At 47.4% G+C, this 27,514-nt stretch overlaps 2 protein-coding genes across 11 annotated transcripts in view; one reads left to right on the forward strand and one right to left on the reverse strand.

The window, feature by feature from the left end:
• EXD1 (exonuclease 3'-5' domain containing 1) overlaps nt 1-22,093 on the reverse strand; it is a 39,459-nt gene extending 17,366 nt beyond the window's left edge. Inside the window, exons 1-7 of one of the 10 annotated variants that reach the window (XM_051822057.2) lie at nt 22,010-22,093; nt 18,435-18,653; nt 11,877-11,945; nt 9,770-9,827; nt 8,666-8,793; nt 7,135-7,193; nt 5,057-5,143 (exon numbers count right to left, since the gene is read on the reverse strand). In XM_051822057.2, the coding sequence (XP_051678017.2) occupies nt 5,057-5,143; nt 7,135-7,193; nt 8,666-8,793; nt 9,770-9,827; nt 11,877-11,945; nt 18,435-18,567 (534 nt within the window). In that variant the 5' untranslated portion in view covers nt 18,568-18,653; nt 22,010-22,093. Of the gene's footprint in view, nt 1-5,056; nt 5,144-7,134; nt 7,194-8,665; nt 8,859-9,769; nt 9,828-11,876; nt 11,946-18,434; nt 18,654-20,555; nt 21,040-21,215; nt 21,379-22,009 lie in introns of those variants that run through there. The other 9 variants (XM_051822055.2, XM_070054009.1, XM_002717784.5 and 6 more) reach the window with 9 other exon arrangements.
• CHP1 (calcineurin like EF-hand protein 1) overlaps nt 21,415-27,514 on the forward strand; it is a 58,027-nt gene continuing 51,927 nt past the window's right edge. The window contains exon 1 of the mRNA XM_051822078.2: nt 21,415-21,735. Coding sequence (XP_051678038.1) covers nt 21,669-21,735 — 67 coding nt within the window. The 5' untranslated portion in view covers nt 21,415-21,668. The remainder of the gene's footprint in view (nt 21,736-27,514) is intronic.

The raw sequence follows: 27,514 nt of genomic DNA on the forward strand, positions 1-27,514 counted from the left end.
AGTTGTGGCATAATGGCTTAAGCTGCCACCTGCCATGCCAGCATCCTATATCAGTACCGATTTGAGTCCCAGATGCTCCACTTCTGGGACACCCAGAAGAAGCTCCTGGCTTCGGACTGGCGCAGCTCCGGCCATTGTGGCCGATCGGGGAGTGAACCATCAGATGGAAGACCTCTCTCTCTCTCTCTCTCTCTGCCTCTTCCTCTGTCTGTGTAACTCTGACTTTCAAATAAATAAATCTTAAAAAAAAAAAAAAAAAGAAAGAAGAGTTACACAGAGAGAGGAGAGGCAGAGAGAGAGGGAGAGAGAGAGGGAGAGAGGTCTTCCATCCAATGGTTCACTCCCCAGTCACAACGGCCGGAGCTGCACCGATCCAAAGCCAGGAGCCAGGAGCCAGGAGCCAGGAGCTTCTTTTGGGTCTCCAACATGGGTACAGGGGCCCAAGGACTTGGGCCATCTTCTACTGCTTTCCCAGGCCATTGCAGAGAGCTGGATTGGAAGTGGAGCAGCCAGGTCTCACACCAGCGCCCATATGGGATGCTGGCACTTCAGGTCAGGGCATTAACCTGCTGCACCACAGTGCCAGCCCCCCAAATTTCTAATTTTTAGCCATTATAAATTATGCCAAGATGACCAGGTTCTCACACACAATTTTTTTCTTTTGTATTCTGAATTATTTATAATAAATTCCTAAAAGTGGTTCTGAGAAATAGATCAGAGGATAGGGAACATTATGACTTTTTTCTTTTAAAATTTTTATTTGTGGGGCTGGCATTGTGGTGTAATGGGTTAACTTGCTGCCTGCAATGCCGGCATCCCATATGGCCACTGGTTCGAGTTTTGGCTGCTCCACTTCTGACCCAGCTCCCTGGTAATGGCCTAGGAAAAGCAGCAGAGGGAGGCCCAAGCACGTGGGCCCCTGCTACCCATGCGGGATACCTCGATGAAGCTCCTGGCTCCTGGCTTCAGCCTGGCTCAGACTTAGCTCAGTGGTAGCCGTTGTGGCCATCTTGGGAGTGAATCAGCAGATGGATTTCTCTCTCTCTCTCTCTCTCTTTTTTTTTTTTTTTTTTTTTTTTTTTTTTGAGAGGTAGGGTGGACAGTGAGAGAGAGACAGAGAGAAATAGAGAAAGGTCTTCCTTTTTCTGTTGGTTCATCCCCCAATGGCCGCTGCGGCCGGCGCACTGCGCCGATCCAAAGCCAGGAGCCAGGTGCCTCTCCTGGTCTCCCATGCAGGTGCAGGGCCAAGCACTTGGGCCATCCTCCACTGTACTCCCGGGCCACAGCAGAGAGCTGGACAGGAAGAGGGGCAACCGGGACAGAATCCAGTGCCCTGACCAGGACTAGAACCCTGGGTGCTGGCGCCGCAGGTGGAGGATTAGCCTAGTGAGCTGCAGCACCAGCCTTCTCTGTCTCTTTAACTCTGACTTTCAAATAAATAAATAAATCTTAAACAACAACAACAAAAAAAAAAAAAAAGGAAAGAAAACTGTAGGAAACGCTAACAGGAAGGAAGCAGATCAGGCAAAACAAAACAGAGCAAACAAGCAGCAAAAAATAAATTAAAGGAATTAAAGTTGCCAAATAGACAAGTGAGCAGCTGGAAGCAGGGGGCAGGGCTGAGGGTCTGTACAAGGTGAAGCAAGCCCCTAGGTTATGTTTACCCATCCCCTTCCCACTGAGGACAGAACATACATTCTCTGAATGAATCCAACCCCGGAGCTCCGGAAGACACAGGGAGACAAGAGTTTGGCAGTAGACTGAAATATCAACATCCACACACTAGACCTCTTCCCTTGTAGCTGCTGGACCTGAGAACATCAGCTTGCATGGGAGCAGGAGGCAGGGGGCTCCAGGAAAGACTGCTTCCCGACAAAAGTGCAGCACGGGGGAGCAGGACAGGTTTAAGCTTGTGGGAAGCTATAACTGATCCTTGAAGATATGAGAAGGCTTAGTCACAGATACAAATAAAACAAAGCTAATAAAATGAAGCAATTTTTAATTCTGTGAAAAAAAGTTGTTCAAGAAAAGAAACAGTTCTACTTGGCTCTGCAGGGAATAATAGTCACACAGTCATAGTAACATTTACCCTGGATTCTGTCTTAAACAAAAACCGGGATGCAACTTCTAGGAAGGTGAGGGTGTCCGGCAAGGAGTGCAACCTTTATTTACCATAACAAAAGTTAACATAATTTGTATAACAGACGAATTAAGCTTGCCCTGAGAAATAGGAAATGAGCTGAAACAAAGGTTAAACTAATTGCCTCTACAAATGGAATGTTTGTCAAAGTGTATTGTACATTTGTACATTGCCTCACAAATACCCTTTGTGTTAAGAACCCTGTAAACAAGATTCTAACAAAAACATAGGGAGCAGGCCTTTGGCATAGCTGTTAAATTGCCATGTGGGAAGCCTGCATCCCACATCGGAGTCCCTTGGGTTCAAGTTCCAGCTCCAATCTCAATCCAGCTTCCTGCTAATGTACACCTTGGGAGGCACAGGTGATGGCTCAACTACTTGGTTGTGGGAGACCTGGATGGAATTCCAGGCTCCTGGTTTCCACCTGGTCCAGCCCTAGCTGTTGGAAGCATTTGGGGAGATGGAAGATCTACTCCCCTGCCTCCCCCACCATGTGTCTGCCTTTCAAGTAAGTAAATACATATATGAAAATAATTTTTTAAAAAATGTGGCATCTGTGAAAAGGTAAGTGGATTGGAAATTTTTCTTTTCTCATAAAAATTGACCATTTGAGGGGCAGGTGCTGTGTTGTAATGGGCTAAGACTCCACCTGTGGCGCCAGCATCCCTTTTGGGAACTTGGTGTCCTGGCTGCTCCTCTTCCGATCCAGCTCTCTGCTATGGCCTGGGAAAGCAGCAGAAGATGGCTTAAGTGCTAGGGCCCCTGCAACACATGGGAGACCCAGAAGAAGCTCTGGTTCCTGGCTTCGGATTGGCTCAGCTCCGGCCATTGTAGCCATCTGGGGAGTGAACCAGCAGATGGAAGGCCTCTCTCTGTCTCTTCTTCTCTGTCTTGTAGTGCTACCTCTCAAATAAATAAATAAATAAATGAAATATTAAAAAAAAATCTGGGGCCAGCGCTGTGGCATAGTGGGTGAGGCTGCTGCCTGTAGTGCCGGCATCCCATATGGGCGCCAGTTCTAGGCCTGGCTGCTCCACTTCCAATCCAGCTCTCTGCTATGGCCTGGAAAAGCAGAAGATGGCCCAAGTCCTTGGGCCCCTGCACCTGTGTGGGAGACCTGGCGGAAGCTCCTGGCTCTGGATTGGCACAGCTTCAGCTGTTGCAGGCAATTGGGGAGTGAACCAATGGATGGAAGACCTCTCTCTCTCTGCCTCTACTTCTCCTTCTCTCTCTTATTAACTCCAACTTTCAAATAAAGAAATAAAAATTTTTAAGAAATTTAACATTTGATTGCTTTTAATACATAGTACATGTGACACTTTCATTAAAAATAATAAACACATGCCCAAGGACCTCTTTGTGAAAACTGTGCCCACTAACTTGCTTCTAGTCATAAAGAAGACTGCTATAACCAAGTGGCTGTCCCCTTTGGTCCCTAGAAAACCTGAGAGGACAAACTAGAAATAACCTAGACTCTCATAGGCCTGTGTTACTGGGAAGTTCATCCTTTTCTTTCGATAGAAGTTTTAGTTTGTTTTAAGCAGCTTGCATTTGTGCTGCTAACTCAAACCTGATCATCTAAAGCTCAGGTTTGCCCAGTAAGTGCCTGGACCAAGAGAAAGGCACTCTAATATCTCAGCAAAACTAGGCTCAGACACCACTACTGCTTCCTCTTGGAAAAGGCGGACATTCCAGAAGGGAGGAGCTCCACACAGCAGATTGCCAACACTGATACACAATCTTCCTTCGGTAAATGAAGGTAGGTCCTGCCTCAGAGCACAGAAGGCACTGATGCAGGAGGCAGCCTGCTCTCTCGGGCACCCTCAAACACAGGCTGCTGGCTTTGACACAGAGCTGGCTACCCATTCTCTAGTCATTCCAAGTCTACCATACATTTCTCAATTGACATCTCCAGGGAAACCAAAATGATTTGGCTGGAACCTGCAGAGGAAAGCTGTGACTCCAGAAGGAAAGAGAAGAAACTCTTGGTAATGGAAGGCTACAGACAGAGGTAGGGAAGAAAACCTCTAACACGAGCCTATGAGATGGCAACAACGGCCGCAAAGGGGAAGCCAACAGAAGACAGAAGCCCTTTCCTTCTCGAAAGAATAAATTTCACACGAGAAGAATGAAGGACATTCCAGGCAATTTACAGAACAATGACACTGATGTGACAGAAGAAAAACTGAATGGCAGGCAGTTGGCCTAGTGGTTATGGTGCTGCTTGGGACATCTGCAGCCTACATCAGAGTACTTGGGTTTGAGTCCCAGCTCTGTTCCCAATTCAACCTTCCTGCTAAAACGAACCCTGGGAGGCAGTAGGTGATGGCTCAGTCAGCTGGGACCCTGCTAACCAAGTGGGAAGCCTAGACTGGATTCTTAGCTCTTAGCTTCATTGTGGCCCTCCTGGCTTTTGTAAGCACTTAGGAAATGAGACAGCAGATGGGAGCCATCTGTGTGTGTGTGTCTCTCTCTGCCTCTCAATATACATTTTAAAAACCAATCAATCAGCCGGCGCCGCAGCTCACTAGGCTAATCCTTCGCCTAGTGGCGCCGGCACACCAGGTTCTAGTCCCAGTCAGGGTGCTGGATTCTGTCCCAGTTGCCCCTCTTCCAGGCCAGCTCTCTGCTATGGCCAGGGAGTGCAGTGGAGGATGGCCCAAGTCCTTGGGCCCTACACCCCATGGGAGACCAGGAGAAGCACCTGGCTCCTGCCTTTGGATCAGCACGGTATGCCAGCTGCAGCGCACCGGCCACGGTGGCCATTGGAGGGTGAACCAACGGCAAAGGAAGACCTTCCTCTCTGTCTCTCTGTCTCACTGTCCACTCTGCCTGTCAAAAAATAAAATAAAATAAAAAAAAAATCAATCAGTGAATCTATAACTATGTCAAAATAAAATTCAAATATTCTTTTACCTGAAGCCAGCACAGTTTCCCATGACGACAGACATTAGCTCCTTCCACCGCCACACTCAGGACACTCTGCTTCTTGATGTGAAGCATCTGGTGGGAAAAGGAGGAAACTCCAGGGAATAAGCACTGGCACTGTACACCATGAATGGCACAAGGAAAGTGGCCAGCGGTAAACAAAGTGGATCGTGTTTTTAAAATTTTACCATATTTGACCAATATTTCAAAATGACAATTAATAACAAATGTTGGCAAGGATGTGGAGAAATTAGAGTCTTTACATACTGCTGTTAGGAACGTAAAATGGTATAGCAGCACAGGAAAACAGTTCATCCATTCCTGAAAAAGTTACACTTAGAGTTATTGTCTGATCCGGCACTTTCACTCCTAGGTATCCATCCTAGAGAAATAAGAACATGTGCGCACAAGAACTTGAATGTGAATGCTCATTGCATCATTATTCACAATAGCCAAAAAGCATGGACCACTCAAATGTCCATTAAATGGTGTGTGCATACTGTAGGACATAGTGTGCATCCAATAGAATATTGTTTGGCAATAAAAAGAAGTGAAATACTGAAACAGTACAATTGAGATGAACCTTGAAAACAATATGCTAAGTAAACAAAGCTGACCACTAAAGATCACATCTTATATAATCCTATTTAGATGAACCGTCCTGAACAGGCAAACCCATAGAGACAGAAAATAGATTAATGGTGGCTAGGGGCTGAGATGGGTTTGGAGTGATGCCTAGAGGCTTCCTTCAAGGGTATCAAAGATGTTGTCAAGTTCATTATGGTGGTGGAGGTACAACTCTGGTGATGGTGTTTATGCTGAAGCTTTACATTTTAAATGGGTGAATTCTATGACATGTGCATTCTTTCTCAACAAAGCTGTTAAAGAACACCTGTTGAAATCTAACTGTCCCTTTAAAAACACACTCATGCACACACAAGCATCAGCTTGCAGGCATCTAAACAGAAAGCTGCACATCTCTCCTGAAGCCCACCCGTGAACCTTATTCCAGGCTGAATAATAAATTAGTGTGAGTGCATGCTCACAGAGAAATTGCCGACATACAGGGAACGAATCAGAGTGGTCTTTTTAAAATCTAAGACAGTCTTGACTCTTTGCTCAAACTGCCAATGACTTTCCATCTCACTCACACTCAAAATCCTTATGATATCTAGAAAGGCCTATGAGATCTACCTCTGCCCCTCCCATCTCATAACAATTTTCTTCACTATGGTCCTGTCACACACGTAAGGAATGCTTCAGCCTGGGGGCTTAGCACTCGGCAAGTACACTTGCTTTAAATTCTTCAACCTGACACCCACATGGCTGGTTTCCATGCTTCCTCCAGGCTCTGTTTCAATGGCAGCTCTTCGGAGAACTTTTCCTTTTTTTTTTTTTTTTCCAGGCAGAGTGGACAGTGAGAGAGAGAGAGACAGAGAGAAAGGTCTTCCTTTGCCGTTGGTTCACCCTCCAATGGCCGCCACGGCCAGCACGGTGCGGCCGGCGCACCGTGCTGATCCGAAGGCAGGAGCCAGGTGCTTCTCCTGGTCTCCCATGGGGTGCAGAGCCCAAGCACTTGGGCCATCCTCCACCACCCTCCCTAGCCATAGCAGAGAGCTGGCCTGGAAGAGGGGCAACCGGGACAGAATCCGGCGCCCCGACCGGGACTAGAACCTGGTGTGCCGGCGCCGCTAGGCGGAGGATTAGCCTATTGAGCTGCGGCGTCGGCTCGGAGAGCTTTTCTCTGTCCACTCCACATAAACAGGAACTCCCTGACACTCCATTCACTTATACCATGCTTTATTTTCTGTAGCACTCACTGCTGGTGATACAGTAGAACGTTTATTGTCTTACATTAGAATGCACGCTTTTTGAGGGCTAGAACTTTGTGGTGATTTTTGCTTTACCCCAGTCCTCAGAACAATATCTGGCATATAGCAGGATCCCAAATATTTTGCTGGAATGATAGGTAACACATCAAAGATCTTATAAGAAAAGCAATGCAGGAGACATGGACACCATACCTGTACAGAGGCAATGCTGGGAAAGACTGACACAATACTTACTGCAGCACCAAACTTCTGCTGGAACTGATCAATGACTGTATATGTCACCTCCTCTTCCTCTACAGAACAAGGGTGATGGCATTAAATATAGTTTTCAGCTTTCACAAAAGAAGAGCCTTCCCACTGACTGAGGCCATATTCATAAACTCCTCCTTGATTATGAATCAAATGTCTAATGTTATTTTATTATCATTTGCACCAGCCTAAGAGTCAACACTAATTAGTAACCTGTATGTCAAATGGAAATAATCAAAAGCCCCACCAATGATAATCTTACAAAATGAACTGTTTACTCATGTCCTGTGATAGTTCAATAATGTTTCACTCCACATGGTTTTGTCTTGAATGATTCAACATATAAGTATTTATTTATGTATTTGAGAGGGAGGGAGTGAGAGAAACTCCCTTTTGCTGGCCTACTCCCAAAACAATTGGGAACTCAATCCAAGTCTCCCATGTGAGTGACAGGAATCCAATTACCTGAGTTACCACCACTGCCTTCCAGGGTCTGCAACGGCAGGAAGCTGGAGTCAGGAACTAGAGGCATGTATGGAACCCAGGTACTCTAATGTGGGATGTGGGTGTCTTAACTTCTAGGCTAAATGCCTGCCCCAAGATGCGAACTTTTCAAAAGAATGCTCATAACAAAAACATGAGCCTGGTGGGGACAGGTATTTGGTATGGCGGATGAGACACCACTTGGTACCCTGGCATCTCTTACTGGAATGTCTGGGCTTGAGTTTCAAGCTTTGTTCCCAATTCCAGCTTCTGCTAGTGCATACCCTGGGAGGCAGTATGTGATGGCTCAAGTAGTTGGGTTCCTATCACCCACATGGGAGACAAATATTGAGTTTCTGGCTCCCAGTTTTGGCCTGGCCCAGCCCTGGCCATTACAGACATTTAGTGGGGTGAATCATAAGATGGGAGCTCTCTCTCTGTCTCCACATCTCTTTCAAGTAAAATTAAAAAATACATAAAATTGAAATATATCAAATAACAGAGTCCTAGAAATGAGCCAATTCCTATGCTTTGGGAATTTTCTGGGTCTTGATAGTCAATTATTTTTGAAAATGATGTAATTTTTAAAAACTAGAGGTATAACATAACACAGAGTTCTTCTTCAACTCCAACTTTCTAAGGCTTTGGGGGTGGAGTCCTCATGATTGATCCTGGTGGCTTTGAAAGGAGAGAGACCACTTTTTAGACACAAAGTCAGACAAGTGTGCTCCCTGTCTCCTGTCATGGGATGCTCTGCCTTGCCTTCAGACTCTGTCATCAAAAATGCTGTCATGAGACGCCAAACCAGTGAGGACTGCCCTGCCCAATCTTGGATTGTAAACCTCTAGAACCATGAGCCAAAATAATTTTTCTTTATAAGTAGCCTCCCTCAGCTATTTTGTTATAGTAACAAAACCTGACTAAGCCAGCCAGCTGAGTGAATTCCATGAATTCATGAATCAGGGTTACACCAGCTCTCAGCAACTCTGAACCACGATACTGGCAGCCTAGAGAATTCAGTGCCCCTGCTCACCTGATGCACTGTACTTCAGATCATTCAGCAGAGAGATGGGTGGTGCTCCAGGATCAGGAGAGGCAGGCTCACACACACTTGGGTCTTCATCTTGCATTTTATCCACACTTGTTCTTTCCATATTCAGACTACCCTTCCAACAAAACACCACTCAGGTGAACTTGTTCTCTGTGGCTGATGCCATACACAGATTCTGCCACACATTGAAGGTAAAGACTGTGGTTTCCCATTGGATATGGAACCTGTTCATCCACTGCCTACACTGACTTGAGGGTGCTATCTAAAGATGGAAGAAAACATTTCTACTCATTTAGTCCATCTTAGGATTAAGTAGCTAGTGCGTTAGAGTTAGGGCATGATACACTCATATGCACATTTGGGAGACATCCTAATTATGCAAATTATTTCATGGGGCCAGTGCTGTAGGAGTATCAGGTTAAGCTTCTGCCTGCAGTGCTGGCATCCCATATAGGCACCAGTTTGAGTCCCTGTTGCTCCACATCTGATTCAGCTCCCTGATAATGTACCTGGGAAAGCATTGGAAGATGGCCCAAGTTCTTGGGCCCCTGTACCCACAAAGGAGACCCAGAAGAAGCTCCTGGCTCCTGGCTTTGGACCAGCCCAGTTCTGGCTGTTGTGGCTATTTGGGGAATGAACTAGTGGACTGAAGATTTCTCTCTGTCTCTCCCTCTCTCTGTAACTCTGCCTTTCAAATAAAATCAAAGATTTGCTTGTTTATTCAAAAGGCAGAGTTAGAGAGAGAAAGGGATATTCAGAGAGAGCAGAGAGAAAGATCTTCCATCTGCTGGTTCACTCCCCAGATGGCCATAATGGCCAGGGCTGGACCAGGTCAAAGCCAGGAGCCAGGAGCTTCATCCAGGTCTCCCACATGGGTGCAGGGGCCCAAGCACTTGGGCTGTCCTCCGCTGCTTTCCCAGGTACATTAGCAGGAAGCTGGATCAGAAGTGAAGCAGCCAGAACTTGAACCATTGCCCATATGAGATACTGGCACTGGAAATGGTGTCTTAACTCACTGTGCCACAGCACAGGCCCAAAATAAATAAATCTTTTAAAAAAAAAAAAAAGAAAATTATTTCATCATACCTGACAGAAGGTGCCTTTTCTCTCACTGGTCCTTGTTCCACTTCATCCAGTAATTCCACTGTAAAAATAACCAAATGACTTCCAACAGAGTTTCTAATCTAAACACAGTTAACCAATGCCTATCTCCACATCCCACACAGCGAGTTTGACTCTACACCATACATAGTCATCAGAAGTGAACTGTTAGCCTCTAGAGACCTTCACTGGGCGGCAACACACAGGGCAGAGCAGAGGATCCAGAGTACTGAAAATCCCCACTATCTCGTCCCCATGCAGCTCCGTGGTTACTCAGGACTGTGAATGTCTCCAGGTATTTCCTTTACCCTCTTGGTTCAAGGGTGCTTGTGGTCATTCCCAAAGGTTCTAGACAAATTTTTCCCATTCATCCCAACTCTAATGCACCTCCCCTCACATATGTACTACTGAAGAGTTTTTTCTCTTAAACTGTTCAGATATGTTCCTGATATTTTCACAGGCTGGTACATTAACAGTTCAGTGACATGAAAGGTACAGCGGAAGCCTCAGAGGAATTAGGAGAGAAACACTCTATGGAGACTCTGAAATCATTTATTTTTAACCTAATTATATAGAAAATATAGGAAAATAGTGCATTTAATTGATTCAAAGATGCACATTTTAAGTAGTTCTGAAATTGAGTGTGATTTATAATCAATATACATGACAGTTTAATTGGCAGTTTTGTCTTTGTTAGGGTGCAAAAGTAATAATCTGTCAAATAATTAATGGTATCTCAGATTCAAGGACGTACACTGAGGTATTTTTTTTTTTTTTTGATAGGCAGAGTTAGACAGTGAGAGAGAGAGAGAGACAGAGAGAAAGGTCTTCCTTTACCGTTGGTTCACCCCCGAAGTGGCCTCTATGGCCCACGTGTTGTGGCCAGCACGCTGTGCTGATCCGAAGCCAGGAGCCAGGTGCTTCTCCTGGTCTCCCATGGGGTGCAGGGCCCAAGCACTTGGGCCATCCTCCACTACCTTCCCAGGCCACAGCAGAGAGCTGGACTGGAAGAGGAGCAACCAGGACAGACTCCAGCGCCCCGACCGGGACTAGAACCTGGTGTGCTGGCGCCGCAGGCGGAGGATTAGCCTATTGAGCCGAGGTGCTGGCCTAGATGCGCCTTTTTTTTTTTTTTTTTTTTTTTACAGGCAGAGTTAGACAGTGAGAGAGGGACAGAGAGAAAGGTCTTCCTTCCGTTGGTTCACCCCCCAAATGGCCGCCACAGCCGGAGCTATGCTGATCCGAAGCCAGGAGCCAAGTGCTTCTTCCTGGTCTCCCACGCGGGTGCAGGGGCCCAAGCACTTGGACCATCGTCCACTGTACTCCCGGGCCATAGCAGAGAGCTGGACTGGAAGAGGGGCAACAGGGACTAGAACCCAGTGCCCATATGGGATACCGGCGCCGCAGGCGGAGGATTAACCAAGTGAGCCACGGCGCCGGCCCTAGATGCACTTTTATAGCTACTTTTTCGGGTGAAAATTCGGGCCTGCTCTTTATACATGGCTTTTGTCGGCAGAAATAAAGAATACAGCTGCTTCTTGCAATTCCCAAACCCAAAAAGCCATGATGACTAATTTTTTTGGACTGTTTGGGTGGCGAATTGTGAACTCCATTTAGCATGATTTCCCACTGGTTCCCCTGGAGCAGTGTGCCGTGCAGTCTTTGGTGTGGGATTTGTACGGTATCACATTTCATTGCTGTGTTACATTTCCCCAAACAATTCTGGATTCTGAGACACGTGGCTCCAAGGTTTTAGATACGGATTGTAAATGGACTATAGTACTTAACTAGCTTGCTGAGCAAGACAATCCTTTCCTGGTCAGCTTCCTAAATCTGCTTGCTGTCTCCAAGGATGAGCACTGGCTGACCTCACATTGTGAAACCAAGGTGACCACACGTCTATGCTGCTCACAGAGCGTCCACAGAAACAGGTAGGAGAAGGGTCGATTCTCAGTTACCAACTTTAACAGCTCATAAGTGCAATATTCAAGGCAAGTTCATGTGTCATTTTAATTCAAATATTGGAATGAGGCAGAGCAGTGGTTCTACTACTGGTTCAAACACCAGTACCATCATTCAGGGTGAAACTCACCATTCACAATCTCATGCCCAAAGAACATCTTCACTCCTGGGACACTTCGACCTGTCTCCACATTCTTCACTGTTACAGAAAACAATTCATTTGATTAATAATAATAATGAAAAAAAAAACCCCTCATGCCTTTCAAAACTACCCCAATCTGAGTTTCCTAAAAATCCTAATTATTTTCCCTAGGAATGAATGATCAATAATAAATTATAAAGCTCCAAGCCCTGAGCTGAGTAGTACGAAGGACAGAGTGAAACCCAGCATAGTCCAAGATAAACTGAGAGGGACAACAGAAGTCCAGTGGGCCGGCACCGCAGCTCACTTGGCTAATCCTCTACCTGCGGAGGAGGAGAATTAAGAATTACACCCAGGCCTCCATGACTATAATATACATTTTTTTTAAGATTTTCTTTTTTGAGAGGTGGAGTTACAGAAAGAGGATGAGACAGAGAAAGATCTTCCATCCACTGGTTCACTCTCCAGATGGCCACAACGGCTGCAGCTATGCTGATCTGAAGCCAGGAGTCAGGAGCTTCTTCTGGTCTCCCATGCGGGTGCCAGGGCCCAAGCTCTTGGGTCATCTTCTATTGCTTCCCAGGCAATAGCAGAGAGCTGGACTGGAAGAAGAGCAGCCAGGACTTGAACTGGCGCCCATATGGGACATCACAGGCAGAGGCTTAGCCCACTATGCCACAGCACCGGTTCCACTGTCACACTGCCTACCAGATGTTAAGTTCCAGTCTCCTTAGCCGTCTCTACCGCCACTGCTTACTCCTTACACATAGATTGTGCCAGGGTTATGTGCTTCATCTCTTCCTGTTCCTTGAACAACTGTATGGAGATAGAGGTGGGAGGGGTGGGTGCTGTGGCACAGCCAGTTAAGCCACTGATTGGAATGTCCACATTCTTTACCAGGGTGATGGTTCAAGTCCTGGCTACTTTACTTCTGATTTAGCTTCCTGCTGATGCATCTGGGGAGGCAGCAGTAGAGGATGGCTCAAGTGCTTGGTTCCCCTGCCAACCACATGGGAGACCTGGATGGAGCTCCTTGGAGACTCTTGGCTTCAGACTAGCCCAGCCATGGCTGTTTTAGACATTGGGTCATGAACCAGTACATGAAAAATATCTCTCTCTCTCTCTCTCTCTGCCTTTCAAGTAGAGGAAAATAAACATTGGAGAATAGTGGAGAACATCATACTTTAAAATGATCATATCTATTTCAAACTTTCTAACAGCCATTATTTCTGCATCCTGAACTGATTCTCTGAGTTCTACTCAAATTTTCAAATTGCAAATAGATTTACTATGAGGTTTTCAAATGTAAATAATACTCTCCCATTGATTAAAAAAAAGTCTGTTCCTCTTCCCATTTCTATCAGTTAGTAACAGTACTGTACACCTAATCTTTTGAGTCATAAATGTAGAAGTCATTTTCCATTGTTGTGTATTATCTGATTACTAGGTTACTTATTCCCTCTCCTAAGTATTTCCAGAATCTGTCTCCATTACTTGCCATGACTTTGCTCAGACCCCCATCATTTTCTGTCTATTGTGTCCACTGATTGGCTGAATACTCTGTATCTCTTCTCCCCACCTCTCCAGATTCTCCCTACTGCAATCCTTCCTTCACATGCTGTCACAGTGATGCCATTCCCTGCTCTGTCCAAAGACTGCATAAAATTATAATCAATGATAAAGAAATATGCTCAACCAACCTCTTTAGGAATATTTTTATTTTTTTAAGATTTATTTATTTATTTGAAAGGCAGAGTTACAGAGAGGCAGAGGCAGAGAGAGAGAAGTGTTCCATCCACTGGTTCACTCCCTAAATGGCTGTAAAGGCTGGAGCTGGGCCAATCCAAAGCCGAGAGCTAGGAGCTTCTTCTAAGTCTCCAATGCTGGTGTAGGGACCCAAGGACTTGGGCCATCTTCCACTGCTTTTCCAGGCCATAGCATAGAGCTGGATCGGAAGAGGAGCAGCCGGGACTTGAACCGGTACCCATATGGGATACAAGCACTGCAGGCAGCAGTTTTACCGGTTATGCCACAGCGCCGGCCTCTTTAGGATTTTTTTTTTATTATTATTATTTGACAGATAGAGTCAGACAGAGATAGAGGGAAAGGTCTTAATTCCGTTGCCTCACCCCCCAAATGGCCGCTATGACTGGAACTATGCTGATCCAAAGCCAGGAGCCTGGTGCTTCTTCCTGGTCTCCCATGCGGGTGCAGGTGCCCAAGCACTTGAGCCATCCTCCACTGCTCTTCCAGGCCACAGCAGAGAGCTGGACTGGAAGAGGAGCGACTGGGACTAGAACCTGGCAGCCATATGGGATGCCAGCGCCACAGGCGGAGGATTAACCTAGTGAGCCACGGCGTCGGCCTGTTTATGAATATTTTTAATCATAACAAAATGAATATTACTTTTCCTTATAAAACTAGCAAAAAATTAAGGGTATACATAAAAATTTTAAAAATTCAATGCTAGATTACTTAATTAACTTACTTATTATTAGTAGCAAAATAAAAAAGGCAGAACCCTTTTGAAAGGTTATTTGGAAATGGGCATCAAACACTTAATATTTGGCTGGACATTTGGCCTAGCAGTTAAGATGCCAGTTAAGGGAGCTGGCATTGTAGCATAGCAAGTTAAGCTGTTGCCTGTGACACTGGCAGCCCATATGGGTTCTGATACGAGTCCTGGCAGCTCTGCTTCCAATCCAGCTCCCTCCTAATGTGCCTAGGAAAGCAGTGGAAAATGGCTCAAGTGCTTGGGCTCCTGCATCCATGTGAAGCTCCTGACTCCTGGCTTCAGCCTGGCCCAGCCCTGGCGATTGTGGCTATCTGGGGAGTGAACCAGTGGATGGAAAACCTCTCCCCCACCCAAAACTCCCCAGATACCTCTTTCAAATAAATAAATACTGTTAAAAAATAAAAAGACGCTAGTTAAGACATCTGTATCCCATACTAGAGTGACTGGGTTCAATGCATATTTCCAGTCCTTAACTCCGATTTTCTGCTAGTGTGGACCCTGGAATACAGTGATGATGGCTCAAGTAATTGGGTTCCTGCTGCCCAAGTAGAGACCTGGATTGCATTCCTGGCTCCCAGCTTTGGCTTCTGGGCTAGCCCCAGCTGTTTTGGGCATTTGGTGAATGAGCCAGCAGATGAGAGCTTTCTCTCTTTCAAATAAAAATATATAAATTAAAAAAATCCCACAAAGTTAAAATACTCATAATTGTCCCCCCAGTAATTTTACTTTTAGGAAATATTCCTAGGAAAACAATTACAACTCCAAGTATAGAACTTTCTAAAGCTTTCTGCTTTAAAATGTTTACTCATTAAGTTATATATATATATATTTTTTGACAGGCAGAGTGGACAGTGAGAGGGAGAGAGAGAGACAGAGAAAGGTCTTCCTTTGCCGTTGGTTCACCCTCCAATGGCCGCTGCGGCCGGTGCGCTGCGGCCGGCGCACCGCACTGATCCAAAGCCAGGAGCCAGGTGCTTCTCCTGGTCTCCCATGTGGGTGCAGGGCCCAAGCACTTAGGCCATCCTCCACTGCACTCCTGGGCCACAGCAGAGAGCTGGATTGGAAGAGGGGCAACTGGGACAGAATCCAGCGCCCTGACTGGGACTAGAACCTGGTGTGCCAGCACCGCAGGCAGAGGGTTAGCCTATTGAGCCGCGGCACCCGCTAAGTTATAGTTTTAAACATGAGAAGGTGCTTGTTATGCTGTTTAACAAAAGCAATATATGATATACCCAACTTACTATGTCAACTATGTGAAATCTGTGTAAAGGCACACCTGGACTGAATGCTTTGTGGAACAAGCACGTGACGTTACTGCTTATTGTCTATTCATCAGGTTGGCAATGTGCCCAGATAGCCGTGGCCTTCCTGGGCATCTTAAGTAGGCTGACTTGCTGGGAGGAACACCTTTTCCCCACTGTCTATCCTCACGCTCGTCTGTAACGCCACCAGGTGACACGTGACCTTGAGGTGTGAAGTCACGTGCCGAGGATGCAGGAACAGAAGGATGCATCCTTGCTGACTCTGGGGACAGCCACAGTAGCCCTGTGCTGCTTGCCTTATTTCATGAAAGAATAAACCAATCTGTTTCAGCCACTGGAGGCAAACTTGGTTTCCAGCAGCTAAGTGTGGTTCCTAACAGAGCACTCACATCTTTATGTTCCCTACTCAAAAATCTTGCAGAGTGCTCCTCACTCTTTCAGAACAGTGACCATCAAGTGCTAGGATTTGTAAGATTCTTTTAATTTGTCCCAAGTCTACCTCATTAGCCTATCTCTCATCACATCCCCATCCTGAAATGTGGGTTAGCTTGTTTGAATGGACCACATTTCATGATTCCACATATGTGTCTATACTGCTACTTCTGCTAAAACAGGATCCTCAAGGCACGCCTCCAAAGCACAGCATCACCTGGAAACAATCTGGAGATGCCTGTTCTTGGGCCTCATCCCAGACCTTACCAATCAAACACCCCAGGAGGAGAGTGCAGCAGTATGTTTTGACCAGTCACCCAGGTGATTTGGATGCACCGATAAAGTCTGAGACTCACTGGCTTAGAACAACCTTCCTCTGCAGTCCATCATTAACTCCTGCTCACCCAGGTGGAGTTCTGTCATGGATTTGTGCTTTAGGAACCTTCCCCACTGTCTTAAATCGACAATTCCCAGATCTCAATTAGCTGAACCTGGCCCAGCACCGTAGCGCACAGGGTTAGCTGCCACTTGTGATGCCAGCATCCCATATTGGAGTGCAGGCTCACGTTATAGCCGCTCTACTTCCAATTCAGGTCCCTGCTAGTGTGCCTGGAAAGGCAGAAGAGGGCCCAAATGATTGGGCTCTTACCACCCATGTGGGAGACAAGGATGGAGTTCCTGGCACCTGGCTTCCACCTGGTCCAGTCCCAGGTGTTATGGGCATGTACGGAGTAAACTAGCACATGGAAGAACTCTGTGTCTCTCTCTCCCTCTCACTCTGGTTTGCAAATAAGTAAATTTAAAAAAAAAAGTTAGGGGGCCAGCGCTATGGTGCAATGAGTTAAAGCCCCGGCCTGAGGCGCTAGCATACCACATGGGCGCCAGTTCAAATCCCGGCTGCTCCACTTCCAATCCAGCTCTCTCTATGGCCTGGCAAGGCAGTGGAGGATGGCCCAGGTGCTTGGGCCCCTGCACCCACTTGGGAGACCTAGAAGAAGCTCCTGGCTCCTGATCAGCTCAGCTGTGGCCATTGTGGTCATTTAGGGTGTGAACCAGCAGATGGAAGACCTCTCTCTCTACCTCTCTATGTAACTCTTTCAAATAAATAAAATAAATCTTTTATTTTCTATTTTTGACAGGCAGAGTTAGTGAGAGAGAAAGACAGAGAGAAAGGTCTTCCTTCTGTTGGTTCACCCCCCAAATGGCTACCACAGCCGGCGTGCTGCGCCGATCCAAAGACAGAAGCCAGGTGCTTCCTCCTGGTCTCCCATGCGGGTGCAGGGCCCAAGCACTTGGGCCATCTTCCACTGCCTTCCCGGGCCACAGCAGAGAGCTGGACTGGAAGAGGAGCAACTGGGACAGAACCTGGTGTCCCAGCTGGGACTAGAACCCGGGGTGCTGGCATCAAAGGTGGAGGATTAGCCAAGTGAGCTGCGGCACCGGCCGTAAAATAAATCTTTTAAAACAAAGTTCTGTTATGGCCCATGAAAGCCTATTTGAAGTCCATATGTGACTTAACAATTAGACCCATCTCTCAAATGCCATGTATACAGGTTCCTACTGTAAACTTAAAACTTAGGTCAGGAAAACAACTACCCTAGCCAGTCAGTACTCTAGAATTGAAACTACGTATTGGTCGGTCTCTCTCTCTCTCCTTCTCCTCTCTTTGTGTAACTTTGACTTTGAAAAAAATAAATAAATCTTAAAAAAAAAAAAAACCTACATATTGGAGCTTCTGAGCTCGTGAACATCAGAGAGGGCATGGAAGCCTCCTCCCCAGACCTTGCTCTATGCATCTCTTCCAATCTGGCTGTTCCTGAATTGAACTGTATCATTTTATGATAAACTGGAACTGTGTAGTGGCCACCTTGTGACCACGAGGATGACTGATGATCACTGTGGTGGCAGAGCAGAAGCCCAAGGCACCTGTCCCTGCTGGGGCTTTCAGCCACTGTACTCTCAGCAGCCTGCCCCTGGACTTGGTCTTTGCATGAGAACCCATCAATTAGGTAATTATAACTGAGTGCTTAATTTTAGCTTCCAGATGTATATGGAGAGAAATTAAAAGAAGTGCCTGATTTAAAAAAAAAAAAAAAAAAAACCCTAACTAGTGAAATCTCCTCTATCATGTCAATAAGTCTACAGAAGTGAAGACAAACCAGCACATGCAACCATGTTGCTCCACTAGGGAAAACAGTACACTGAACGTCCTCCAGTTCCTTCCCTGACACAGCGAAGAATGCCACCCTTTCAATTGCTCAAAGAGCCCAAAGCCATCACTCAAACTCAGCCAGTCATCCCCTAACAAGCAAACGAGTATGAGAAATAGAATGAAACCTTTCTTCAGGACAACGATCCTGTTAGGGTCCACATGCTGGAGCACACCCTCGAAGGCTCCACAAACCAAGGTGAGCCTCACTCTTCTCCACAGAATCTGACTGAGGAAATGATAATCACTGCTGGGGTCCATTGCATTTGATGCCAAAAGCAGTCTTGAAGGATTCTTCTTTAAGTATCCAAACACCTGGATCTATGTTTTCTTCTCCTCATTTATATCTGTAAGAGACAAGAAGAATAAAAATACGAGTAATTCAGTTGCTGCTCTTTTTAGGATGATGAGAACAAGATCACTAGAAGCATCAACTCTGGGCCAGGCGTTGTGGTGCAGCGAGTTCAGCCACCACTTGGAATGCCGGCATCCCCTATCAGAGCATGGGTTTGAGTCCTGGCTCCTCGGCTCCCATCCCGCTGCGTGCTAATGCCCCCGACAGGGCAGCAGATAATGGCCCAGGTGCCTGTGTCTCTGCTACCCCAAGGGGAGACTCGGATGGAGACCTGGGCTCCTGCCTTCGGCCTGGCCTACCCCTGGCTGTTGCAGGCATTTGGGAATGAACCAGTAGAAGAAAGAGCTCTCCCTATCATTCTGCCTTTCAAACAAACAAATAATAATAATAATAATAATAAGCTTCAATTCTAATTCATCCACTGGAAACTGTAACACTTTGGCCAGGCAGGCTTGGCTTCTTTGTCTATAAAATGGGGGATAATATCATCTTTCTTTCCTTAGCTAGATGGAACAAGCAGAACACTTTGAGGTATTAAATTGTGTATAGATGTATCACTTTGACATCAACAACAAAAAACAAAAGAACAAATGAAAAATATTGACATGGATAAAAATACTTGCCAATGCACACTATAATAAAGTATTAACCCAGAAATGTCTGGGAAGTAACTTCTTCTAGGTTTAGAGCCTTCAGATTATAACATCTCCAGAGTTTGATATGGTTACCAACCAAACCATAAATGACTTAGAACTATCACAATTCATGCACGTCACAATGATGTCACTGCACGGACTATTTCCACATCACCCTGGTTACAGCTCAGGGGTTCAGCTGCTTAGTGTCACCAATCAGTCATATAGACAGACAGATCAAAATATACTCTTGTATTGGGTAGTACAATACTGTTATTTAAAACATAAATACTTTTCCCAAAAGGGTATCTTTTAAAACAGCTCTGGTGTTTGTATGCCCCTGTCTCTAGAACCCTAGATAAATGCTCTTCGGTGGAAGTTTCAATTTCAAAGCTGCTTGCCTTTGCCACACTAGGAAAACTCACTGCATTTTGCAATTTAAGTATAAAATGACAAAATGACTAGAGCCTAATCCCAGAAAGAAGGTGAGAAGCCATACAGCATTTTCATTCAGAGAACTAGTCTGTATTTTCATATTTTAAGGTCAAGTGCTTTCACAAACATTATTTTATACTTACAACCACCACAACCTAATTTAGAGATGAGAAATTTCGAGATTCAAGACACCTGCCCAAAGACACACAGGTAGAAGGTAATGGAACCTCAACTAAAATCAGGTCCCTGGTGGAGGAGGACCCTTGTGGCCTAGTGCAAGATCAAACATTACGCATCCAGAGAGAACACAAAACAAGTCACTGGAGAACCTGTGAAAAGTCGTTCTTCAAATTCCTCTAACAGGCAAAGAAGCGATTCTTACAGATACGAAAGAGGCAAAAATAAATGTATTTAAAAAGATACCCAAGGAAAAAAGTTTGTGAAATGATTGGAAAACAAGGACATTAACGTTAAATAAACATCAAAAAAGTTAAGGAAAAAAATAGCGACAGGAAGCAAAGAAAGCTCTGGGTGGAAACAACTATAAATGGCAAGACTTAAGATTAGGAAGGTAAAGCAAGGTCAGGATCAAGACTTGGGCTTTGAGCTGCAGCGAGCAAGAGGCCATGTGTGTTGCTGACAAGCTTTCCCTCCTACTCCCACGTTAGCAAGTGGTTCTTGGGGGCAGGTCCAAAACACTGTTCTCAGGCGGACAAGAGTGCGTCCATCACGCAAAACCCCGGGTGAGACTCGAACCTCCGGGAAGCCTGGGGACTTGGGGGCTAAGCTGGAAAAAGCCCTAGGTAAGGTTGGAAAGCAGGAACCTAGGCTGGCTGAGGGACACTTGCCAGGACAGAGCGCCCAAGCAAGCAGGTGCTGACAGTTCCTCCACGTCTGAACAGCTGTGAAGGTGTTCCGCAGCGTGCAGTGACTTAACGGGCAGCTTTCAACTCTGTATCAAAGCGCGAGTATGACCTAACGACCGCCACCGAATCCCTCTCTCCTAAGATAGAAACTTCCAACAGACGGTGGGCCGTGCGCTACAAACGCACGGTCCTTCACCGTTAGGGTTTGCTTTCCCAAAGGGAGTGCGGGAAAGCCGGCTGGGTAACTTCGGCCAAATCGGGGAGGCGCTCGCGCGCCGGTCCCCGGAAGAAACCTTAGGGCGCCCCCAGCCGAGTCAGAGCGCGGTCCCGACGGCAAACCGCAGGACTGGGCAGGGAAGGGCGCGGCGGGGCGCGGGGCTTCACCGCCAGCGCGGCTGCTTCCCGGAGCGCCCCTCGGCGTCGGGCCTCGCGGCCGGCTCCCAGGCGCCCCCTGCGGCCAGGAGGAGGCAGGGCGGCCCCGGAAAGATAAGGAGGTGCGGCTCCCGGCATGCAGTTCCCAGGGGACACACCCTAGTGGGTCCCCCACCCCCACCCGCCACACACACACCCCGCGAAGTTTTGTCTGTTTTTATTGTCTCTCTCCGCAGTCCCTGTCACCTGTAGTGTGGCAATCCTGTGAGAAACGCGCTGGCTACGTTCCTCGCCCGCCGCAGGCTAGTTTGTGGTTAAACCGAGAGCCGGTGAAGTTGCCCTTTTAATTGCGGCCGCTAGCGCCCCAGTGGCATCGCCCCTTTAAGGCCGGTGGCGGCCGCTGTTCCGCGGGGCGGGGCTCATCGCCAAGACTACTCGGGCTGGCGCTGGGCTGATTCATTCGGGGGCTGGGACTCCGAGCGGCGACGTCTGCCCCTGCGCAGGGCGAGGCCTCGCTCCTGATTGGCTGTTCCCCGGGCCCGCCCTCCCCCGCACACCGCCCCTCGGTTCCCTCCCGGGTCCGCCGTAGAAACGCTGCCCTCTCCCTTCTTGACCCCTAGCCCTGCTTTCCCTCCCTCGTTTTCTCCTGCCGCCGTCGCTTCAGGCGCCCGTGCTCCCTGAGGAGCTCCCGGCTCGGGGATGGGGTCTCGGGCCTCCACGTTACTGCGGGACGAAGAGCTCGAGGAGATCAAGAAGGAGACCGGCTGTGAGTTCGGGTTGGGGGTGGGCACGGCGCCGGGCGCCTGCGGCTCGCCTCAGGACCGCGGGCGGCTGCCGTGGAGGTCTGGAGCTGGGGTTTTCCTGTGAAGCTGGGGGTCCTGGGCCGCCTCCCGCGTTAGAGCATCGGGAGGAGCCGTTCTTGCAGCTGTCGCGCCCCGGCGCGGGCTGTGGCTCTTGCAGGGCTGCCCTCCTCCTCACAGGGGAGTCTCGGTCACCCTTAGATTGCAGGCGTTATTGTTATTTTTTTTTTTTTAACCCACCTGACTGTGAAAGCCCTCGAACTGCTTTTATCTTGTGTTGCACCGGCCTTCCCTTGGAAGAGACGTCCTGGGCAGTAGGAGACGCAGATCCAGGAACTCGGGATGGGTCCTGTAGGAAACATAATCCATTCCTGTGACGTGTTTGGGCAAGGACCTAAAACCACTGACAGCTGTGGGAGATGACAGACACGCACTTGTCAGAAACTGGAGAAATAAACCCAAAACAAGGCCATGTAGTAAAGCTTTGGGAGACGTGACCTAGCGGCTGGGGACCTTTCAGGTTTGAGGGTGTGATGCTATTTAAAAATTTAAACTTTGGGGAAAACAGGTGTACTGTGACCCCCCGTTTTTTAACGTGACACTGAGGATACTTGCTGTTCTAGGTTCTTATTTCATATATGTCGATTTCTACTCTACTGATGTATGTTAGGCAGTTTCTGTCGAAATTGGATTTACTCCAGAAATCTCAGTGTGAATTTGTACTAGGAACTGATTTTTTTTTCTTCGCTTCCTCATTACCTTGAACAAAGGAACAACAGTGCTTTGGGAACTCAGGAGCTCTGTAAAACACTGTCCTAGGTTTGAATAGCCCTTGATAATGCAGTGTACGGTACAATTATGTTGATGCCTACGGTATTTTCTCAGTATGCCTTTATGACTCTTGTTGAGTTATGAGTTACGTAAGCACCTGCGCTGTGCCTCCTCAGGCCTAGTCTTTGACAGTGATGTGGCTGGTGAGTAACTCAATAGTCTGTGCAGACGGTACTGAGGAGTGCTGGAGGAACCACAGACGCCACCAGGCAGCGGTGGCCTGGGATAAACCACATGTCCTGTGCCTTCTGACAGGTTTCGCTTCTAGATTCTTCAGGTTGGAAGGGATAGTATGTAGCCCTACCCGTCCTCCCATTGGTTTTGCTCTTTGAGCTTCCCTGACATGTGGCCATATGAAGACTGTTAATGATGGTGATCTCAGCACCTAGCGAGGCAGCCCTTCACACAGTGGGAATGAATGACAGAAGGTGGCTAGCTGTTTACAACCTGCTATACTTGTTTGACCACTTGACCTTATGGTCTTTTTATGACTTACTTTGACTCCAGATGTAGAAATATAGGCAGTTTGGATCCAGCAAGCATTTTATTACATTTTGTGGCCATGACCTCCGGCCACACTTGTGAATATAATAAGTACTTTAGGTCTAGGGTGACACCCAAATTAAGGCATTCATGCTGAAAATAAAGGATCACATAATGAGGAATTGTAAACCATAGTGAGTATAGGAAAAGTTATTTTTGCCTCAGAATGAAGGGAGCAGTAATCTCATTCTGGTTTATTTACATCTGAGTAAATGGGAAGGGCCTGGATTGCTCTCTAAGACTCTGGGTTATGGGTTTGTCCACATGACATACAGACAGACAGAACTGAGACCCACGGAAGGGCTGTTTATCCGTGTGCTAAAGAGTAGAGCAAGCATGAGGAAGGTTCTTCACCTCAACCAGTGCTCATAAATGTAATGAACCAGAACACCTAGTCGGACAAGTACTGACTGAATTTCTGCCGTGCCTGTGTTCAGAGCTATGCTGGGTGCTTAGAGCAGATGGTGACAGAAGACGCCCACAAACTGGTTGGAGAGATAAGCTGAAGAGAGTTATGATTAGTATTGTGACATAAGGAAGCTGAAATTGTATGGCACCCACCTTCTCCAGGAAGAGAAGGTCCTTGTGTGCTGGCCTTGTGGAGGACGGGAATTGGGCTTTGACTCACTCATGAATGGATTAGATTTGGGTAAATTAACCTAGGGCATTTTGGGTGCCTTCCAGGAGTGATCTCCCCTTTCCTGCTACAAAGTCATTCCTCCCCCTGGGGCTTGAACTCCAGTTAGTGCCCATCAGCAGAATTGTGTGTTTTTTTTTTAAGTTTTTATAGATTTATTTGGGAAGCAGACAGAGGGACTCTTGTTCATTCCCTAAATGCCCACAGTGACTAGAGGGCCTAAACCAGGAGCCAGGAACTCAATCGAGGTGTCCCATTGGGGGATGGCAGGAACCCAGCTACTTGAGCCGTTTCCGCTGCCTCCTAGGATCTGCATTAGCAGGAAGCTGGAGCCAGGGGAGAGAGCCTGGTTGAAACCAGGTACTTGGCTTCCTAGCCTGTGATTTAACCACCAGGCCAAACGCTCACTGCCAGCAACTCTGGCTTTTTTTTTCCCCCTCTTCTTTGAGGCAGTAATTTTAGCATGATGCCAAAGATAGAGAGGAATAAAACAACAGATGCCTGGAAGGTGGGCTAGGGAGGGTGAAATTTGGCTTATTTTCTAGCGCCTCATTTCAGGAAGAATAAATTTGGGAACTATCAAAAACTCTAAAAACAAGTATAGGACATCTTACAGTTCTCTTTGTCAGTAAGAAAATGTATCATAATTGAGGCAAACTAACTTTATATTCAATATGAAATATCTGCAATGGAATTGAAGATTATATTTAAGCATTTTTTGAAGGTTCATTTATTTGAAAGGCAGAGAGAGAGAGAGGTCTTCCATCTGCTGGTTCACTCTCCAGATGGCCCCAATGGCTGGTGTTGCACTGGTCAGAAGCGGGGAACCAGGAGCTTCTTCTGGGTCTCCCACACAGTGCAGGGGCCCGAGCACTTGGGCCATCTTCTACTGCTTTCCCAGGCTGTAGCAGAGAGCGGGATTGGAAGTGGAGCAGCCGGGTCTCAAACCGGCGCCCATATGGATGCAGGTACTGCAGGTGGTGGCTTTACCCACTATGCCACAGCACTGGCCCCATTTTTCATAAATTTAAGTTGATTAGACTTCATATATGACTTGTATAGCTGGTTTTTGAAATTTAGCCACCGAATGTTTGGTAAAGTAATTCTAAGTAAGAATTAGCTGTGAGATTCAGTTGCATTGTCTGTAAATTGAGAAAGGTAGTTGTACCTTCTCTGTAAAATAATGTAAGCATTAAGTGGGATAAATTTTGTGAACAAGTTAGGATAGTGTCTAGTATATTAAATGCATATAAGTGTTAGCTATTATTGTTTTCTTTTTCTTTTTTCTTTTTTTTTGGACAGGCAAAGTTAGACAGTCAGAGAGAGAAAGGTCTTCCTTCCATTGGTTCACCCCCCAAATGGCTGCCATGGCTCGCGCACCGCGCCGATCCAAAGGCAGGAGCCAGGTGCTTCCTCCCAATCTCCCATGTGGGTACAGGGCCCAAGCATTTGGGCCATCCTCCACTGCACTCCTGGGCCACAGCAGAGAGCTGGACTGGAAGAGGAGCAACTGGGACAGAATCCGGCACCCCGACCGGGACTAGAACCCGGTGTGCTGGCTTCGCAGGCGGAGGATTAGCCTAGTGAGCTGCGGCGCCGGCCAAGCTATTATTGTTTTCAACCAGTCATCTCTTGGGTAACATACCCTTTACAAATGCTAGTTATGTAAATTGCACAGGACTATGTAATTGGGGAAATGACAGCGTTTTATACTTTTCCTGTTTTCAGTGGGCATTGGATGAAGACTCAAGTACAGATGTTGATTTGTCAATTCTAAGGGAATGAAACTTTTAAAAATTAGGTATGGGCCGGCGCCGTGGCTCACTAGGCTAATCCTCCGCCTAGCGGCGCCAGCACACCGGGTTCTAGTCCCGGTCGGGGCGCCGGATTCTGTCCCGGTTGCCCCTCTTCCAGGCCAGCCCTCTGCTGTGGCCAGGGAGTGCAGTGGAGGATGGCCCAGGTGCTTGGGCCCTGCACCCCATGGGAGACCAGGAAAAGCACCTGGCTCCTGGCTCCTGCCATCGGATCAGCGCGGTGCGCCGGCCACAGCGCGCCAGCCGCGGCGGCCATTGGAGGGTGAACCAACGGCAAAAGGAAGACCTTTCTGTCTCTCTCTCTCACTGTCCACTCTGCCTGTCAAAAATTAAAAAAAAAAAAAAAATTAGGTATGGATGTTTGGTGTGTCAGTTAAGACTCCAGTTGGGATGCCCATATCAGAGTGCTTGGGTTTGAGTACCAGCTCCATTCCTGATTCCAGCTTCCTGCTAACGTGCATTCTGGGAGGCAGCAGGTGATGACTCAGGTAATTGCGTCCCTGCCATCCAGGCCCGAAACGCAGACTGAGTTCCCAGTTTCTGGCTTTGACTTGGCCCAGCCCCAGCTATTGTGGGCATTTTTGCAAGTGAACCAGCAGTTCTTTCTCTATCAGTCTCTGTTTATCTGTCTTCAAATAAATAAAATAAATACAAAACTTAAACACTTGCAGGTGCCAGTGCACTGTGGTTCAGTGGATTAAGCCACAGCCTGCAGTGCCAGCACCTGATATGGGCAGCAGTTTGAATCCTAGCCGCTCCACTTCTGATCCAGCTCCCTACTAAAGCTCCTGGGAAAGCAGCAGAGGGTGGACCAAGTTCTTGGGCCCCTGCTTCCAAATGGGAGACCCTAAAGAAGCTTCTGGCTTCTGGCTCCTGGCTCCAGCCTGGCCTGGTCCTGGGTGTTCTGACCATCTGGGGAGTGAACCAGCAGATAGAAACTCTCTCTCTCTCTCTCTTTCTGCTGTAACTACCTTTCAAATAAATGAATATTTAAAAAAAAATTTTTTTTTCTGACAGGCAGAGTGGACAGTGAGAGAGAGAGACAGAGAGAAAGGTCTTCCTTTGCCGTTGGTTCACCCCCCAATGGCCACTGCGGCTGGCGCGCTGTGGCCGGCGCACCGTGCTGATCCGATGGCAGGAGCCAGGTATTTCTCCAGGTCTCCCATGGGGTGCAGGGCCCAAGCACTTGGGCCATCCTCCACTGCACTCCCTGGCCACAGTAGAGAGCTGGCCTGAAAGAGGGGCAACCAGGACAGAATCCGGCGCCTGGACCGGGACTAGAACCCGGTGTGCCGGCGCCGCAAGGCGGAGGATTAGCCCAGTGAGCCGCGGCGCTGGCCAAAAACATTCTTTTTTTAAAAAATATTTATTTGAGAAGTAGGGTTACAGTGAGAGGGAGAAACAGAGAGAAAGGTCTTCCATCTGCTGGTTCACTCCCCAAATGGCCGCAATGACCAGAGCTGGGCTGATCCAAAGCCGGGAGCCAGGAGCTTCTTCCAGGTCTCCCACGTGGGTGCAGGGGCCCAAGGACTTGAGCCATCTTCCACTGCTTTCCCAGGCCACAGCAGAGAGCTAGATTGGAAGAGAAGCAGTGGGACTAGAACCAGCGCCCATATGGGATGCTGAGATGCAGGCGCCAAAAGTGGAGGATTGGTAACCTGTGCCACAGCACTGGCCCCAAAAAAACGACTTTTTTTTTTTTTTTAAGATTTGTTTATTTATTTGAAAAGCAGAGAGGCAGAGGCAGAGAAGAGAGAGAGGTCTTCCATCTGCCGGTCACTCCTCAGATGGCTGCAACGGCTGGAGCTGCGCCAACCCGAAACCAGGAGCCTGGAGCTTCCTCCGGGTCTCCCACACAGGTTCAGGGGCCCAAGGACTTGGGCCATCTTCTGCTTTCCCAGGTGTTAGCAATGAGCTGGA

The sequence above is a fragment of the Oryctolagus cuniculus genome, chromosome 12, assembly GCF_964237555.1.
Source record: "Oryctolagus cuniculus chromosome 12, mOryCun1.1, whole genome shotgun sequence".
In the NCBI taxonomy this organism is placed as follows: domain Eukaryota; kingdom Metazoa; phylum Chordata; class Mammalia; order Lagomorpha; family Leporidae; genus Oryctolagus; species Oryctolagus cuniculus.